The following is an 18,867-nucleotide window of genomic DNA, read 5'->3' on the forward strand; positions in this document are numbered from 1 at the left end:
TATATATTTCACTAAAACACTATGTACCAAAATATACAATAGTTTAAGAGAAATTTAAAAATAAATCAAAATGATAAAAAAAAAATCGATTATTTGGGTTTTTCAACCAAACCAAAGGTCGGACGTTAAAGCAATGTACTTCAAAATTAAAACTGATGTCTAAAGCCATACACTGATATCAAAATAATCAAAATCAGACCAAAAATGTGAAAATTATGCATCAAAATGTAGGTATTTGCTAGAACAAACATTAATGTTAAAAAAATCGAAATTGGTCATTTTCAGGATAATCCGCATAAGCTTCTAGTATGTTATTAGCAATATAAAAAGGATCATAAAACTGCTGGGAGACAATCTCTATAGTGCCTGAGTGACAAATAATGGCGTCATACATGTGACCACTACCGAAATTTGCAAAATCTAAATTATAACTATACCATGAGTCATACATACACGTGTGCTATATCAAACGAAAGGTTATGAAATATATTATGATTCGTTTATACATTATTTATAAAAACAATGTATATTTTAGGAGCTACAAACAAAGAAAAACCACTTTTTTGATAAAAGTTGGTGTATATATATTTTATAGCTCAACTAAAAACGTTATAACAATTTTGCGGCTAATATAAAAGAAACCAATTATTCAACTATACGTCACAGCTTAAATTTTTAATTTCGGACAAAAACTGTGGAAGTTGTACAACAAAAACTAAAGCGCGCCAACAATTCTACCTTAATGCGCTCATATTATGCAAAGAATAATCAGAATTATCGGGTATTAAATAAAAGAACATTACATAAAACACATGAAAACGATATTTTGGAGTGGAATTATAATTTATAAATTGAATTTGTTTGATAAATAAGCAAAACAACGGTTTCTTTTCGTACCTAATCTCCTCCTTTGAAAGTCGGTTAAAATTTAAGTTTTGCCAATTCATTCGCCTTTGTAGCACCTGTAGCAAATGAATTTTATGAATTGACGCCTCGTTCATCAAAATCAGTTCAGTAGTTCCATGTAAACAATACATCACACGTAAACAGCAAATTCTGCCTATTTCTATTGTCTGGGAGAGGACACTGGCTTCTGTAACAGGTTTTTTTACTTAGCTCAGAAGTTAGGGACTTCAACACCTATTTTGTACTTGCTTCTGTCAATATTTATTTTTGTTTTTTTTTTAATTTTTTTTTCAAGTTCATTTTATAAATTATGATTCCACTCCAAAATGTCGTTTTCATGTATTTTATGTAATGTTCTTTTTCCCCTCACTAGCTCGGAAAGCCGTCTTTTATCCTTTAAAACAAGCGGGGAAAAACGCATTTTATCCACTAGTGGGGAAAGTAATTTGACCTTGGATGGAGCGTGTTTAAGTAGCTTGACAGATAACAAAACGTAAAACGCTCATAATAATGGTTCGTTCGTTATTAATTATCATTAAATAAATGGTTTGAGAATCTTATAAAAAATACCAGATTCAGCCTTCTTTAATGATTTTAAGTCATAAACCTTAAAATTCCATAATAAACATTTGTTTTTTAATAATTATGTAAAATATAATTCTGAACGCACAAGTTAAGTCGATGCAATTTCAAAACGCATCATTGACATTTCATACGTCAGAAATGTCAACATTGTCAACAAAAATTTTACTTAATAACTTCTCACGTAAAAGTACAGAATTTTCAGAGTTTTTTGTTATAATATTTAAAAAAAATGAGTGATTCCAGTTGATGAAGATGATCTAACGCCTGTGGATGTTGCACTTTCCTCGCTATAGTGAGGGGAAAAGTTTTGTGTTACACACGGGTGCAAATGTATTTTACTTCTCGTGTGTTAAAACACTCGCTACGCTCAGGATTTTATTTTAGAATCGCTTCGCTCGTGGTTCAACAATAGAATCCTTTCGCTTTCTCGTGTTTCAATTCCACACTCGCGGGTAAAATACAACTTTGCACCCTTGTATAACAAACAACTATTATTTAATACCCCATAATTAGGATTATCTTTGCATAATATGAGCGCATTAAGGTAGAATTGTTGGCGCGCTTTAGTTTTTTTTGTACAACTTCCACAGTTTTTGGTCGGAAATTAAAAATTTAAGCACAGACGTATAGTTGAATAATTGGTTTCTTTTATATTAGACGCAAAATTGTTATAACTTTTTTAGTTGAGCTATAAAATATATATACACGAACTTTTATCAAAAAAGTGGTTTTTCTTTGTTTGTAGCTCCTAAAATATACATTGTTTTTATAAATAATGTATTAACGAATCATAATATATTTAATAACCCTTCGTTTGACATAGCACACGTGTATGTATGACTCATGGTATAGTTATAATTTAGATTTTGCAAATTTCGGTAGTGGTCACATGTATGACGCCATTATTTGTCACTCAGGCACTATAGAGATTGTCTCCCAGCAGTTTTATGATCCTTTTTATATTGCTCATAACATACTATAAGCTTATGCGGCTTATCCTGAAAATGACCAATTTCGATTTTTTTTTCTTTAATGCATTTGTTCTAGCTAATACCTACATTTTGATGCATAATTTTCACAATTTTGGTCTGATTTTGATTATTTTGATATCAGTGTATTGCTTGAGATATCAGCTTTAATTTTGTAGTACATTGCTTTAACGTCCGACTTTTGGTTTGGTTGAAAAACCCAAATAATCGTTTTTTTCATCATTTTGATTTATTTTTAAATTTCTCTTAAACTATTGTATATTTTGGTACATAGTGTATTAGTCAAATATATAATATTTTATTGGCTTTCGTTTAATACCCCACACGTGTATGTGCAATGCATAGTTTGGGTGCAATATGTAATATTCGCACCGAGGCGGGAGTCATTTTGATGATGTCATTCCGCTGAAGTAGATGGCCGGCGCCGCTGTCTCCCGGCAGTTTTGGAGACCCAGTACCATGCCCAGTAACATACTAAAAGTTGAAAGCGGTTTCCGGATCTGAACTATATTCCCATAAGGCACTATACCAAATTTCAACTTAATTGGTCCAGTAGTTTCGAAGACCCTAAAAAAAATAACTATCCACAAAATTTTTTAATTAAATTATTTTTAGGGTTCCCTACCTCAAAAGGAAAAAACGGAACCCTTATAGGATCACTCGTGCGTCTGTCTGTCTGTCTGTATGTCCGTCTGTCACAGCCTATTTTCTCCGAAACTACTGGACCAATTAAGTTGAAATTTGGTTTACATATGGAAGTTTATGACCGAAACACGGACATGTAACGTAAATAAATGAATGTTAAACATGGGGGCCACTTTTGGGGGGTAAATGAGAAAATTAAAAAATAAAGGTTTTCAAACTATATCGTGTTATATATCAAATAAAAGAGCTCATTGTGAGAATATCAAATATATTTTTTTAAATCATTTTAGGATTAAAAATTTGGAAGTTATTCAAGAAAATAGGCAAAAAATGACCCCCCCCCCTTTATCTCCGAAAGTATTGGGTCTAATTTTTAAAAAAAAATACACAAAATAGATCTATAGATTACAGGAAAACCTATTAGAAATGTGCAGTCAAGCGTGAGTCGGACTTAATTACTTAGTTTTTGCGGAAATGTTAACCAAACACACAACGTGTTTGGTTAACATTTGTATTTGGTTAAGATATTATCCTGACAACGTTCTTCAGTAATTTTTTACGGTACGTCCGAGATCTGAACTCACAATTTTAGTAACCTACACACACGAAAGGTGTTCAAAAACATGTTTTTTTTGCGGAATTGGGAATCACTACCACTAGGCTTACCTATGTACGGTAGCGAGGCGATGATTCCCCGTTGTGTATCTGACATCTCCAGGTCGCACTTAGCGGCAGGTAGCAAGTACGCGTATCCCATCGCCTCGATTATAGCTGCTATTAGGAACAGGGCCAGCACTAAGCAATACTTGATGTTGTACCAGCCCACACCTGCAACAGTTCTAATGATACACCTTGCTCGGTTTTTTAGGTCCCTAAAATATAGTAAACAAACAAAACCTAACTCTTAAACTCGTTCGACCTTTGAGATAATAGATAGGTATATCATTTTAGTATGATTGGTTTGATTTTGTCTATTTATTTACATTCCCAAAAATATATAAGCTTCTCTACACCTCTGCCTCGAGATGATTTAAATCCCCCCTCAATTGGAGGAGGGTATCCCAATATGGGACCGGCAACAAACTCGGAGGGACACATCTTTTCAAAATAACACATCTTATAATTATCATGCATTACGAGTAAATAAGAAAAAATACAATTTAAATTACTATAGAATTCCTGCGATTATATACATACAGTAGGTACTTTTCTTAGAAATAGATTTAAAAATATATATGTACAAATACAATACAAATACGTAGCTCTTTCAGAAAACATAACAAATTCTTAAAAATGGAAAAGAAAATAAAATTCATAAAAGAAATGAAAAAAAAAAAAAAAATTCAAAGAAAGAAATTACAAATTTAACTACTTACAGACTTAGCCTAATCTACACTCTAATAGATTGTACGCTAAGTATGGTCTTATTTCTATTGCATTTATATTATTATGAAAATATATATTTTATATAAATCTGACTGATTGTTATGAAATACCTACATAAAATATTTGATGTGCTTTCTTACCTGAGCTGTGTCACCTATAACTCTAATACCCATAATATAATGATTTTAATTGTTACTTGTTTTTATTACAGTTGGATTACAGTGAGATGTGATAAGATAAGTATGACTGATATGATGTGAGTGCGCCTTTTGCTTAAAACCATTTTTTAAATGTGCGCTAATAACAAAATCCTAAATGAGTAGCTATTAAGGGGCCCACTGATTATCAGTCCGCCGGACGGTATCAGCCTGTTAGTTAATACAAAAATTTGACAGTTCCGAACAACTGACAGGCCGATATCGTCCGGCGGACTGATAATCAGTGGGCCCCTTTAGAATGGCGTCAGATACATGCATATAAAAACAGTTTTCGAAAGGATGCTGTAACAATTGTAATTAATGATATTTCAATCAATTCTAATTAATCACGTACCTGCCACTGAAAGGGCTTGCTCCAAATCCGCTGTATATTTTTCACGGCTATCGACACTATTCGAAACAGTTTTTAGATTAAACTCCATTATAAAACACACTTATACTTATTTGACTTATTAGGAATAATAATAAATAATACTATCGTTTAATTATATTATTATTGTAGCCGACAACAAAAACTGGGTTGTATTTTGCACCGCTAAAATCTATTTGGAATCACATTGGCAACGTGTACAGTCACCTGCAATAATATGTTACTATTCGAAGGACGCAAAAATATGTGACTCTTATGGCTCTACAATTAAGATCGTGTCAGATATTTGTGCGTTACTGAACAGCATTACTGAATTAAATTTGTTGCTGAAAAGGTACCACTAAATAGATAAACAATGGCGTGTATTTCGGTCGGGTTTCACGACACGTTTGAACTAAACTAAACATTGGAAGGCATGCAGTAATCAGCGCGGGGCTAAAACAACGAGTCGCGTTATCAGTGACAATAATTAAGAAGCATGAACATGCTGTTTATTTCTGTTGTTTGTTTAATTAAAGGCGGGATTCCACCACTGTGCGGCACAGGCATTTTTGTACTGAATATTGCTTGTGCCGCACAGTGCCGCACACTGGTAGAATCCCGCCTTAACGATGTACCCTAACAAGTCTGATAGTAGGCTTTATGGATACAATCAAAGATATAAAAAATCAATAGTACATACCTATAGGTAATATGGTATGAAAGGACAATGTTTTAATCCCATTCCCATGCATGCCTAAGGGCAAGGGCATGTGTAAACACATTGATTAGTGTTTAGGAAATTGTTGTATAAAATTTAGTTCATTATCAAATCCATTCCATTCTCCATTTGAGTGAAATAGTATTTATTCCACTCAAATGGAGAAGATTTGAAATCTTAATTTGTCCCTATAAAAATGTATGTGGACAAGCTTTTGTATACATATAAAGTAAACGTAAGTATAAAGCATAATATATTATACATTAGCATTACCTTCTCCAGGTAAACAAAATTTCGCTAAATTCTCCTGCATCCACATCTTTTAACAACGGGAATCAGTCTCAAAGACTTTGTCCGTTTAGTATTTCGCATTCTCATTTGAAGTATTTCTTGTTTTGATGCTAGCGTATTTACTTCTTGTGTTAGGTCTTTGATGACAGTGTGCAGAGAAATTAATTCACTTTCATATATCAAAGATAAATTTTTGTTGAGACGGTCTTTGAGTTTTTTTGCGCGATCAACAACGTCTGAAATAGCATGGAATAATTAGGAATGCCTAATGAGCTACGAAAAGTATTTATGTACTCACAAATAACATCGCAGTGATAAATTAATCATGAAATAGTACATTTAATTCGATGCTAGTGCGGAAAGTATGTTATTACTTCACGAGTAGCGAGATACGCCTGCGGCTCGTGGCACGACTCGGGACCAGTGAAGAATGACATTTCCGCACGTGTATCGAACGACGTTTTTTAATAAAGTTGCGAAAAAATAAGAAAAACAACAAGTAAGAAATAAAAACAATATCGAATGTTGCCTTTGGAAACTTAGCTTGGAGTAAGAAAAAACGCCTCTTCTTTGACAGGCGTTTCGGCAGCTATTCCTACCTCTATCTTCCATAGCTATTCCGTTCCATTCAGACAACTTATTAAGAACGGTTTTTCAATCTTCAATATTAAAAAATAAACGTGTTATAATGATGAAGAGGTAAGTAGGTAATAAAATATGAAATATGTAAGTATATTATTCTTATTCTTACATTAACAGTAGGTTTTTATGTTGGTTACGACGTTTAAAGGAAACTAATATTAACACTCATCAATAAGTGGCCATGAATTGGAACAAGTATTAATTTAAAAAAATTGGAAAAGTGAAAAGCACTAGTTTGCGAAAACCAACTTTCCGCACGCTAAACAGCTACGTAAAGTAGCACTTTTTGAGCAACTGTATTAAAAAACTAATTTTGTTACAACTTAGCTAGTTCGTCTCGTAATAAATATATTACGAGACGAACTAGCTAAGTTTTCATGCCAAGTGCTACGTATAAGTGTAAAATGGCGCTACCTAACTACCTACTATTGGATACCTTTGAAGGTTTGCATTGTCACTGCCAAGATGGTGCAAACATAGTGTTGTCGAAGTATAGTTGTCTGTTGAGTAACGAAGATACCTACCGCGTGCTCCGGCTTTATTAATTTACATCACTCACATATAATTAGATAGAACTCATTGACTTATAATTACTTTGTAAAGACGGGCCCTTACTCGCTACGAAGTGGGCCACAATTTCGTTGGTGCACATGTTGGCTCGGTATTATATAAAAGGGCCTAAACATTTGAAATGTTTGATAGAAATGCGTTTAAAATATAACATTACACGGGATTAACTGTTGCGTTGCGCTCGCACAGTCAGATAAAAATAACACACCAGTAGGTCTGACTTTCGAAAGGTAAGTACTTATCTTCTGAAACGACAAGGCCATTGATGTGGCATTTCCAGGCACTACAGGGCTATTTTTATAGGGCCAAATAAAAATAAAATAAATAACAACCACTCAATATGTGACGTGTCCTACAGACAAAACGCACGTAAATAAACTGTCTAGTATGAGGGCTCAATCAAATCAAAGGGCAAAATATATAAATCTATCATGCTGACAAAGTGGTAAAGTAAAAAAGTACCAAGTAAAAAAAACTGGGTAAAATGGGGATGAAATTTTTTTGCTCAACCCCATGGTTTGGGTTGTCATTGGATTAGTCTTAAAACGAATAAGGGTCTTCAACAACTATTTTTTGATACAGTAAATAGGTATATTCCCAAATAATCACTCCGAAATAAAAAAAATATGCGCCCCATCCCTTTTAACTTTGGAACCATGGGTCCAAAAATATAAAAAAAAAATCATCAAAGTAAAGCATAATAAAGCAATGAAAACTAGCGAACATGATGGTTAAGCAGTTTTTGAGTTACCGAAAAAAGCCTTCCCTTCTTAGTAAAAAACATACGAAGCGCTGGGAAGGTATTCCCTTTTGCTTTTTAGGGTTCCGTACCGAAAGAGTAAAAACGGGACCCTGTTACTAAGACTCCGCTGTCCATCTGTCCGTCTGTCCGTCTGTCTGTCTGTCACCAGGCTGTATCTCATTAACCGTGATAGCTAGACAGTTGAAATTTTCACAGATGATGTATCTTTGTTGCCGCTATAACAACAAATATTAAAAAGGACGGAACCCTTGGTGCGTGAATCTGACTCGCACTTGGCCGGTTTTTTATTATATAAGTATACATGATACTTACTAAACCCCCATTCAAGGGAATCTCCAGAGCCCTATACTGAGCATCAGGCCCGACAACTCCACATATATTCTCTTCATCATCCTTGCCGGTATTTTTATTTTATGTTATTATTTATACCGATATTTAGAAGCGCTGGTGGCCTAGCGGTAAGAGCGTGCGACTTTCAATCCGGAGGTCGCGGGTTCAAACCCCGGCTCGTACCAATGAGTTTTTCGGAACGTATGTACAAAATATCATTTGATATTTACCAGCCGCTTTTCGGTGCAGGAAAACATCGTGAGGAAACCGGACTAATCCTAACAAGGCCTAGTTCCCCCTCTGGGTTGGAAGGTCAGATGGCAGTCGCTTTCGTAAAAACTAGTGCCTACGTCAATTCTTAGGATTAGTTGTCAAGCGGACCCCAGGCTCCCATGAGCCGTGGCAAAAATGCCGGGATAACGCGAGGAAGATGATGATTATTTATACCGGCAATATCTACAATAACAACGCTGAAACATATAATCTAAAATTTGTAACTAAATGAAAATGATAAAAATAAGAAATTATATCATCGTAAAATCACGTTTATATTTGTATGGCTTTGAAATAACATATACGTACTTTGAACAAGCTTTTGTATACATATAAAGTAAACGTAAGTATAAAGCATAATATATTATACATTAGCATTACCTACTCCAGGTAAACAAAGTTTTGCTAAATTCTCCTGCATCCACATCTTTTAACAACGGGAATCAGTCTCAAAGACTTTGTCCGCTTAGTATTTCGCATTCTCATTCGAAGTATTTCTTGTTTTGATGCTAGCGTATTTACTTCTTGTGTTAGGTCTTTGATGACAGTGTGCAGAGGAATTAATTCACTTTCATATATCAAAGATAAATTTTTGTTGAGACGGTCTTTGTGTTTTTTTGCGCGATCAACAACGTCTGAAATAGCATGGAATAATTAGGAATGCCTAATGAGCTACGAAAAGTATTTATGTACTCACAAATATCATCGCAGTGATAAATTAATCATGAAATAGTACATTTAACCCTTAACCACCTACGCAAGGTCTCTCAGACCTTTGCAAATACAAAGTAGTGAATAACTCAACACGTGTTCATTGCACAGACCTCTGTGACCTTGTACCTTTCCCTGCAGCCGTCTCAGTGCCGGCCATGTGATCGACGCCTTCGGACGTGTGTCTTTGTGAATTTGGTGAGCAAAAGACTGTCGTCGGTGGTCTCAGCGACCTTGCCTAGGTGGTTATATACTATATCTCGCTGGTCTCTGAGACCTTGCCTAGGAGGTTACGTTTAATTTTATGAGCTTGTAATTTTTATTATTTTAACACATTTTATGTTTTTTCTTTGTAAAATTGTTATGCCTGCACTCTACTAATAGGGGATGGAGGGTAAAAGTTACAAATTTCTTAATTTTTATGATCTTTGTGTAGAAATCATATAGGCTTTAGCTGACATCGGGAAGTGCCCTGGGTACACTAGTTCTGTATAAGTACTTAGAACTGCACCCCCTTTATAAAGGGGTGCAGTTTTAGGATAGCAAGCGGTGGGAGGGGGGAGAAGGGGGGGGGGGTTAAGGTACAGCGTTTTATGTAAACCCTAGGCTCATCAGGACATCGAGAAGTGACCTAGTTTTACTTGTAATATATTCAGAACTCCACTCCCTTTTTTAGAGGTGGGAGGGTGAAAGTTACAGATTTATTAGTTTTACTGTTCTATGTAGGTATCTAAAACCCAGACTACATGGCTCAGCTTTCTAGGACAGATATAATGAAGTATTGGATAAAAATGTGTAAGTATTGTATTTATTGGCTGTGCAGTGGCTGCCGCGAAAAATGGCTATTTGAATAGCTTGCAATTTTATAATAATAATACGTTTTAATATAAAAATTATAGCTGATTAGCTAGACTGATTATTGTTCTTTAAGATTTATTAATAAAAAAATATATCATGCAAATAATATTTTGTGATCCCTTGTCCCAAAGGATTTACAATGATTTTTTTGTTAAAAGTAAGAATTTTTTTATATGTTAAGTTCAAGTTATATGTTATTGATTAATGTTGTATCTATATTTGTTAATAAATGCATTAAACCATTAGATAGGCAAATATTATTTAATTGTCCCTCTAACATAATTCTTATAAATATTTTAGACCCATTTCAAATAGTGGTCTACATGACCTTTCGTAGGTGGTTATGCTATAGAAATCGGACGTAGGTAGCTAAGGGTTAATTCGATGCTAGTGCGGAAAGTATGTCATTACTTCACGAGTAGCGAGATACGCCTGCGGCTCGTGGCACGACACGGGACCAGTGAAGAATGACATTTCCGCACGTGTATCGAACGACGTTTTTTTAATACAGTTGCGAAAAAATAAGAAAAACAACAAGTAAGAAATAAAAACAATATCGAATGTTGCCTTTGGAAACTTAGCTTGGAGTAAGAAAAAACGCCTCTTCTTTGACAGGCGTTTCGGCAGCTATTCCTACCTCTACCTTCCATAGCTATTCCGTTCCATTCAGACAACTTATTAAGAACGGTTTTTCAATCTTCAATATTAAAAAATAAACGTGTTATAATGATGAAGAGGTAAGTAGGCAATAAAATATGAAATATGTAAGTATATTATTCGTATTCTTACATTAACAGTAGGTTTTTTTGTTGGTTACGACGCTTAAAGGAAACTAATATTAACACTCATCAATAAGTGGTCATGAATTGGAACAAGTATAAATTAAAAAAAATTGGAAAAGTGAAAAACACTAGTTCGCGAAAACCAACTTTTCGCACGCTAAACAGCTGCGTAAACTAGCACTTTTTGAGCAACTGTATTAAAAAACTAATTTTGTTTATTTATTAAACATACAGTAGCAATCAAAATTATTTTGACAACAGATAAGTATAGATATACATAACGACGAGAAATATTAATATAAAATATACATACAAATAAACGGCTAATAATAATTACTTACAATAATCTACAGCATGCCTCTTCTACTCGTAAATAAAAATGTTTTCTCGTCTTTAAAAGTTGTTAAAGGCAAAATTAATCTTTGTGCAAAAGTGGACAATGTGCTTTTTTCTCCGTACTTAATGAGTTTAATGACACTTTTAATTGCTATATATTGTTGATTATTAATTGTAACTAATAATAAGCAATACATAGCAATTAAATACTAGGCTTAAGTTTAATCTTAAGTTGTTATTGTATTGTTATTTTTTTCTGTTATACTGACATTCCTTTAATAATATAATTAAATATTTTGTAAAATGCTAGTTTTATAAGGTAATTAAACAGTTTATGATTAAATATATATAAATATATAGGTTGTTGCGTTTAGTATGGATCAAACGAAGGTCAATAATAGAGTAGAAAGGTCTTAACCTACAGATGTGACCTCCCGGAAATGTAAGTACGTTTAAAAGTAATGGTTCCAGATAAAGCAACGAAATTTGGCTTCAGGCATCGGAACAGTTTTCAGTCAAGTATGGTTAAGTATCTGAGAAGAATCTGATCTCTTGAGCAAAATTATGTAAGTTCGACTTGACTTACAAGTAATTAATACTTTTTGAAATAATTGTATATCCTTGGATATACCAATACATACTGGTCAAATTAATGTTCACCTCTTAATGAGACATAATAAGATTAATAAGCTAGAAACTCGTATACAAATACACCTACAATATGATGCTCTAGAAGTTATCTCAAAAGTCGTACATGCAGGCAGTATCATATTGGAAACAGATCTAATAACTAAAACTCGAATTGGCCTGTTCTAGCTATCATATAGCGTATATCTAGCATAGCTAGCATCATATAATTGTAGGTGAATGTGAGTTTCTAGCTTATTGTCTCTCATTAAGAGGTGAAACCCTTTTTATTGGGTATAAAGAAATACACAGATTCACCTTTTTGTTGAAGAAATGTCACTGTTGATACTGACAGATCAGTATCATATTGGAAACAAATCTAATAACTAAAACTCGGATTGGCCTGATAGAAAATGTCGTGTCTGTGTTGGAAGTTATTCAAGTCACAGAAAACGGTTTTGCATTGTTTCCCATAAAGTTTTAAGTCATTATGTATTGTTTACCCACATTTTCGTTAGTCATTATTTGGTTTTTCTCAGAAACGCGTAACTTTTCAGGATTGCCATAAAACAAAACTAACCTAACCTATGTATATTCCTTAATAAACAAACATAATTTACAGTTTCATTTCTTAATAAATAAAATTAAAATTAAAATTTTATTTCATGCATTTCTATATCTTACATAATTTACATTCCGAATTTACTTTTCCATTTCATAGTTAGTAGTACATGCATTTAATTAAAATAGGATAACCTTATGCAAATCCTGAAAGTTAGCGGTTTCAGAATTACGACTAAATAATAATAATCTGACAATCATTACATTATGACTCAATAATTATGTCAAACAAAGGGACCCCGTTTTTCGCAAATGGGTTAGTTTACATCTAGATAAAATTGTAGAGTATATATTTAATTTGCGACAAGTTATGTCCAAAACATTTTTTCATACGTTCGTACGTATAGCAGGCCACCGCTACAAATACGTCAGCCATAAATACTATAAACCGTGAATCTCGATAAATGTGTAGTACCATATATAAAGAATTTATTAAATCGTTAAACATTTATTACATTTATATATGGTTCGTTTGATCCGCACTGAAAGCGGCAACGTGTTTATCTGACATTATGCAAACTAAATAACAATATACATATTTACGTTTTTCACGATGAGTTTGATATATTGGCAATCCGATAATACTGTTCCTTTTTTCCACTCTTACGTCTTTGTCCAAAATGTTTAAAGATATATCATTTTCGTTGTCCACAGGTATTCTTATTTCATTTCCATGTCGTATTAATGTTTTTGCTATAGTGACTGTGCCGTCATTAGGCTTTTGTTTGTCAATAAGTGGACTTTGAGATTGAACAACCCTTTGTTTGTTGTCGTTGATATAACTATAAAACGACATATCTACATAAAGTGGACTTGTACCTTTTTCTGAAAAAGATGATTCTGTTGCAACAATATTGGATTCTTTTGATTTGGTTAGATTGGGTTGTTGATAATGCGTGGTCTGCCTATAAGGACTAATAGGTTTTGCTCTAATTTTATCCTTGTTCAACCCGATTAAATCATGTATGGAGGTCGCAATTTGAGACGATTGGTATTCACTAGGTTTGTCAATCATATCAGTTGTGTTTAACTGATCTACATCTCTAGTTATCTTTAACTGAACGTGGTCCTTGTGAATGGAATTAGACCGACTTATTTTTTGTATAGACTTGAATGTTTCTGGGCTCGTTTCCTTGTGCATGTTGTTATCAATGTCTTTTAATGTTGATACGGAACGCTTGATTAAGTTATTTATTGGTACAATATAACTGCCGTCCTTTGCTTTATGAGGAAAACTACTGCCAACAGCTATTTCTGACACCATGCTATTCGATTCTGATTCTTTAGATATACTTGTAAATTCATTGGAAAACGTTTTGTAATCACGGTAAGCTTCAGTATCTAGTTTTATAAAATCCTCATGTCTTCCAATAGTTTCAGTTAAAGATTGATTTCTTACGTTAATACCCTCTTCTTCTCTGTCTTCTGAAATATTGCTTAAAACCTCACTTAATAAACCTGAATATCCACCAGAGGGTAAGTTACTTCTTGTTACAATTTGTCTATTATCTATTAATCCGTAATTATTGTATTCCACGGATTCTAGGGTCTCAAAAAGTTCATTTTTAAAATTTGGCTTTTCTGGTACGTATTGAGTAAGATTTGTTTGTTTTGGTTGTTCATTACTGTTTGTATTTAAAAGCTTATTCTTGTTATATATTTGTCCAAAATTTGTATGGCTCTCGTCATCAGTAGTGTGTGTTTGCACATTTTCTGATGTTACTACTGGTACGAAATCTGTAGTTGAGTCATCGTGTTTTACCTTTTCCAGCTCTTTATAATCGAAATCCTTCTGTTCTTTTTTATCATTTATATCCTGAACAAGTTCAGGTACAACCACGTTCTTTTCATTGCCATTCGAGTTGTCATATATGTTAACAACTTCTATCCTATCGCTTGCAGAGTCAACGGAAAAATATTTACCATTCTCCGTATGTAAATTATTTGTTAAATGTTTTTGAGATGCATCCATATCATCGCTAATAAGTTCATTTCCATTTTTCAGTTTGATGTCTTTTATACCCCTTAGTTCGGGTTGCTCGAGGTTTTTAGTAAATGATGCAGAATTATCATCAAGGTTAATTTCAGGATACAGATCTCTTGCATTTTCTGGTAAATTTTCCGTAGTTGAATCAGCAACGAATTTGCTATCGGTCATCATTTTTGACTGCAAATTATCCGTATTATTTTTTGGTTCAGATATGTTAGAGTCAGTATTCAATATATTATCCGATTCTCTTTTGGCTAAAAATACATTTGCTGTTTTTACAGCTGATTCATCACTAACAGAAAGTTTTGCATGCAAATCTTGTATATTATCAGGTGTAGTTTTTTGTAATGAATCTTTTACGGACTCGCTGGATCTTTCCATATCTTTTGTCTCAATATCTAAAGATTTTGCGTTTTTACTGATTAGATAAAAGTCCTGTATACTTTCTGGTTTATGTAACAATTCCATCTCCTTGTAATTTGCATTGGTGGTTTCACTTTCTATTTTGAGCGGGCTTTGGACAGTTTCAACAATGTTTGTATCTATATTTCTAACATGTGTTGGTAAACGATTACTTAATAGATCAGTATTTATTTCGTTTTCGTTTGATGTCGTATTGGGTTTTGTTTGATTAATAGTTTGGTTCATATTAGTAAAATTTTCTGAGTGTGTATGTAATAAACTTCCGTCAACATCAGTGTAAAATGCACTTTCTAATTCTTTCTTGCGTGAATCTATCTTAGTATCAGCACTGACTTTTAAATGGAAATCTTTCACTTTTCCTGGCTGGCTGATTCTCGGGGTTGAAATTATCTCAGATTCTAGTTTTTTGTTATTTATATCTGTAATAACTGTGTTATTTTTAGTTAAATTAGGAGAGCTAAATTTAGATATATCGGTAGTTTTAAAATAAACATCTGTCACGTTTTCTGGTATTTCTTCAATCTCTTCGCATTTTTGTATTGAGGTATCTGATGCAATAACAGTAAACGTATTACGTTTAAGTGGTCCTGTTTTATTAATATCATCGTACTCCATATCCAAGTCATGATTCACCGATAAAGCCTTTTTCTGAAAAATTGCGCTAGTTCTTCTTTTTTCTGATTCTAGGTCTGACTTAATATAATCATCTTTCAAAATATTTTTGCCAACTATGACATTATTTGTACTTGTAAAGTTCATGCTTTCAGCTAATAACCTTCGTTTTTCTTTGTGACCTAATGTGTTTTCTGGGTTACAAGTTTCCACGTTATTTGAAAGTTCTTGCTTAGAATCTATACTGTGTTCGGAAGATACATCAAATTCATTATTTTCACTACTTGAAATACTTTGCGGCGATAAATTTTGTGGTTCTTTTTCAAGATTCTCAAGTTTTTGTTCAGTAGAATTTTTGAGCAAATCTTCTAAACACATTTTATTTAATGAAGCTATGTTTTTGTCAGTCACCGAACTATCTAATCTGATGTTTAGTTTGTCATTAAATTGTAATGATTGTTTCCTAGATAAAGCCAATGTAGCTGTCGCTAAAAGAGGTATTGTTGCTTCGGCAACTAGGGATATTTTCGATATATCATCAGTATTATTACTACCAAAATTCAATTTGCTATCGTTTTTTATAGCGCTATGTGTATTTGGGAATTCAGAATTTTCTGTTTTCAGCGTTGATTGTTTTGTCAGATATATATCTAGCACATCTTTTTTTGCATCGACACTGTCTGCGGTTTGTGTACCAGTAATGTAACCAACTTCTGACTGAAGTAATGTATCTTTTAACGGATCTTTACTTCCTATCTCAGCTCTTACGACTATTGGCTTATCTTGTTTTGTCTTTACATTTTCTTTACCAATGTTTTCTTCAGGGTTTTTAGTTTTTTCATAATATAATTTCTGATTGTCGATTGGTGATACCATTTGTTGTCGTGATACAAGATACTCGTTTTCATTCTTGTTAGGATTACTTTCAGTGGACCTTAGATATTTTGATGCACGTTCTTTATCAAGAGAATTTTCATAACTGCCCACTTTTTTGGAATTTGTGGCAGCATGTGATGGAATGTCCAAAATAGTGTTGTCTTGTTCAATTCTCACAATGTCGATTTGTTTACTATAGTCATTTTTAAAAGTAGCATCATCAGTATAATCTGGTTTAATTTTCTCTTTCTGTATATCTTTTGAAGGTGTCACATACTGAGGAATATAATCATGGTCCATACTTTTTGTTTTACCTACCTTATCATGGGCTGTACTTTTACTGCTTTTGTCAATTGTGACAGACGAAAGCCTCCTACTATATCTACGTTCTTCCTCTTTATATCTCATAACATCTTTTGGAGGAACAAAATATGATACTGGATAATCATAACTTTGCTTTTGTGCTTCATCATCATTGCTTTTTATTGATAGTTTTTTAGGCGGAATTTGATCACATAGCGTTTCATTAGAAGACACATCAGTGGGATATGTTATAATAGAATGGGAATATTTTGCCTCCAGTGAGTTTTGTCTCGGAGTTGTTGCATAAATATCCATAAGTTTTTTAGAATCATCTTCTTCCTTTATTGTTTCCTTATCTAGTGTTTTAGGACGTTCTTCCGAAGATTTGTTACTGAGTATTTGTTTTTCGTCCGTAGTAGATTGCGGTGTCAATTCAAGTTTCACTGGTTGATGCGTTTTTGAAATAATGTAGGAATATTTATCTTGACTAAACGATGGGTCGAGGCATCCACCTAAAGCAAAATAAGGGTATTTACTTTTATTTATTTAACCCTTATCCAGGCATAGTACATATATTGACCACATATACGTGTAATTAGTAACTCAGCACATTGCCATTTAAGGTTCAACTTAGATTACACTTTCACAGAAAATGTATCGTGTTGAACTGAATTATAAATAATGTAAGTAACTATTATGAATAACAAATTTTGTTTTTTATTTAACCTGAGAGATTGTTGCCGCCTGAAAAGGGTTTATAAAATGTGATTGTTACCTGGTTCACAAACATCTTTATTATCGTCCAGCTTATTACATTCAACTTGTAGGTTTTCTTGACGATCTGCTTTTGGAAGGCTATAAGCATAATTGGGTTCATCGAAGGGTGGATCAAGGCATCCTCCTGAAATAAAAGGTAGAAGTACTTAAAAGTCCCTAAGCAACCTTAGACTACTTCTCTCTACGACCTTTGAATGCTCTATGAGTTAAATCATATTGTTAAACGTGTAAGTTTTATAAGTAAAAGCCATGCATATTTAATTATGTAAGTCATGGATTATAATTTTTTATTATGATATGTTATTATTTACGTTGGTACATACCTAAGTATGTAAGAATATAATTAATTTACCTGGTTTGCATTTGCCAAAAAATCTTTTTTGAGTGTGAGTAACTGTGTTTATAGAGCTGAGAACTGGCGACACCCTTTTAATGCCGCTGGCCGATTTGCTGCAACGGTCACTTTCCACGGCATTTTGTTCAGAAGAACTCGGTAAATAGGGTCCTTCATCATCGCTATATGTTCCTAGGCAGTTTCCTAAATAAATATTAATAGAACATTATACTAAGTAATTCATTATTTAACACCTGTTTAGTAACTACTACTCGTAAATTAGAAAATCATGGCAACTATTTCTACCTAACGCTACACTCATACCTAAGACTAATCAATTTGTAGCGAACCTCTTTGGTCGGCTTACGTCCACCTGCGAACGCAGGCCGCTAAGCCGATTATGTACTTCTCGTTAATCAAAACTGACTGATGTAAAATATTGTTCTTTGATTTGTCACAAGAAAAAATAATTAGTTAATTTGTTATTTGTTGATTAATTATTTATTTATACTTAAAATAGAAGTCCCACAAATTCATGCAATTATTATGCTTTAAGGATCAAATAAAATAAAATAAAAAGTGAGTGATGTTTTCTTACCAATGTTAAATAGTTTTAAACCATTGTGACGTTTTGGCTCTTTTTCTGATTCACCATCCAAGTGAACGTTGAATGACAGAATGGTCTGATCGCTAGAAATAAGCCTGAGTTTTTCGGGTGCGGTAATGCCAATTGTTGGAACAGGTATAACACCTTTTCGGATCAGTCTTGGCTCATCTTTATTCCTCACTCTCACTTTAACATTGAGTGGTGTGCCGTTGGTAGTAGTCCATGTTAAGACATTATCTTGGTTTACAGCCTCTATTTCAAACGCCAGACTTTTAACTATTTCGCGTAGAATTAGGTCTTCATCCATTTTTTCAGCCAATGAGTCTGATAGGTATTAAATAA

General features: G+C 33.4%; 2 protein-coding genes across 4 annotated transcripts in view; both read right to left on the reverse strand.

Moving 5' to 3' along the window:
• Positions 1-14,200, reverse strand: part of LOC134741728 (synaptic vesicle glycoprotein 2A-like) — a 35,064-nt gene extending 20,864 nt beyond the window's left edge. The window contains exons 1-2 of one of the 3 annotated variants that reach the window (XM_063674629.1): positions 5,064-5,251; positions 3,792-3,953 (exon numbers count right to left, since the gene is read on the reverse strand). In XM_063674629.1, the coding sequence (XP_063530699.1) occupies positions 3,792-3,953; positions 5,064-5,151 (250 nt within the window). In that variant the 5' untranslated portion in view covers positions 5,152-5,251. Of the gene's footprint in view, positions 1-3,791; positions 3,954-5,063; positions 5,252-13,146 lie in introns of those variants that run through there. The other 2 variants (XM_063674622.1, XM_063674635.1) reach the window with 2 other exon arrangements.
• Positions 13,999-18,867, reverse strand: LOC134747151 (uncharacterized). The gene is made up of 5 exons (XM_063682076.1): positions 18,517-18,867; positions 17,937-18,122; positions 17,583-17,708; positions 14,366-17,319; positions 13,999-14,028 (listed from the first exon to the last, which is right to left on the reverse strand). Exons 1-5 carry the CDS (start codon positions 18,830-18,832, stop codon positions 13,999-14,001), a joined length of 3,612 nt encoding a protein of 1,203 aa, XP_063538146.1. The 5' UTR covers positions 18,833-18,867.

The sequence above is a fragment of the Cydia strobilella genome, chromosome 1, assembly GCF_947568885.1.
Source record: "Cydia strobilella chromosome 1, ilCydStro3.1, whole genome shotgun sequence".
Taxonomy (NCBI): Eukaryota; Metazoa; Arthropoda; class Insecta; order Lepidoptera; family Tortricidae; genus Cydia; species Cydia strobilella.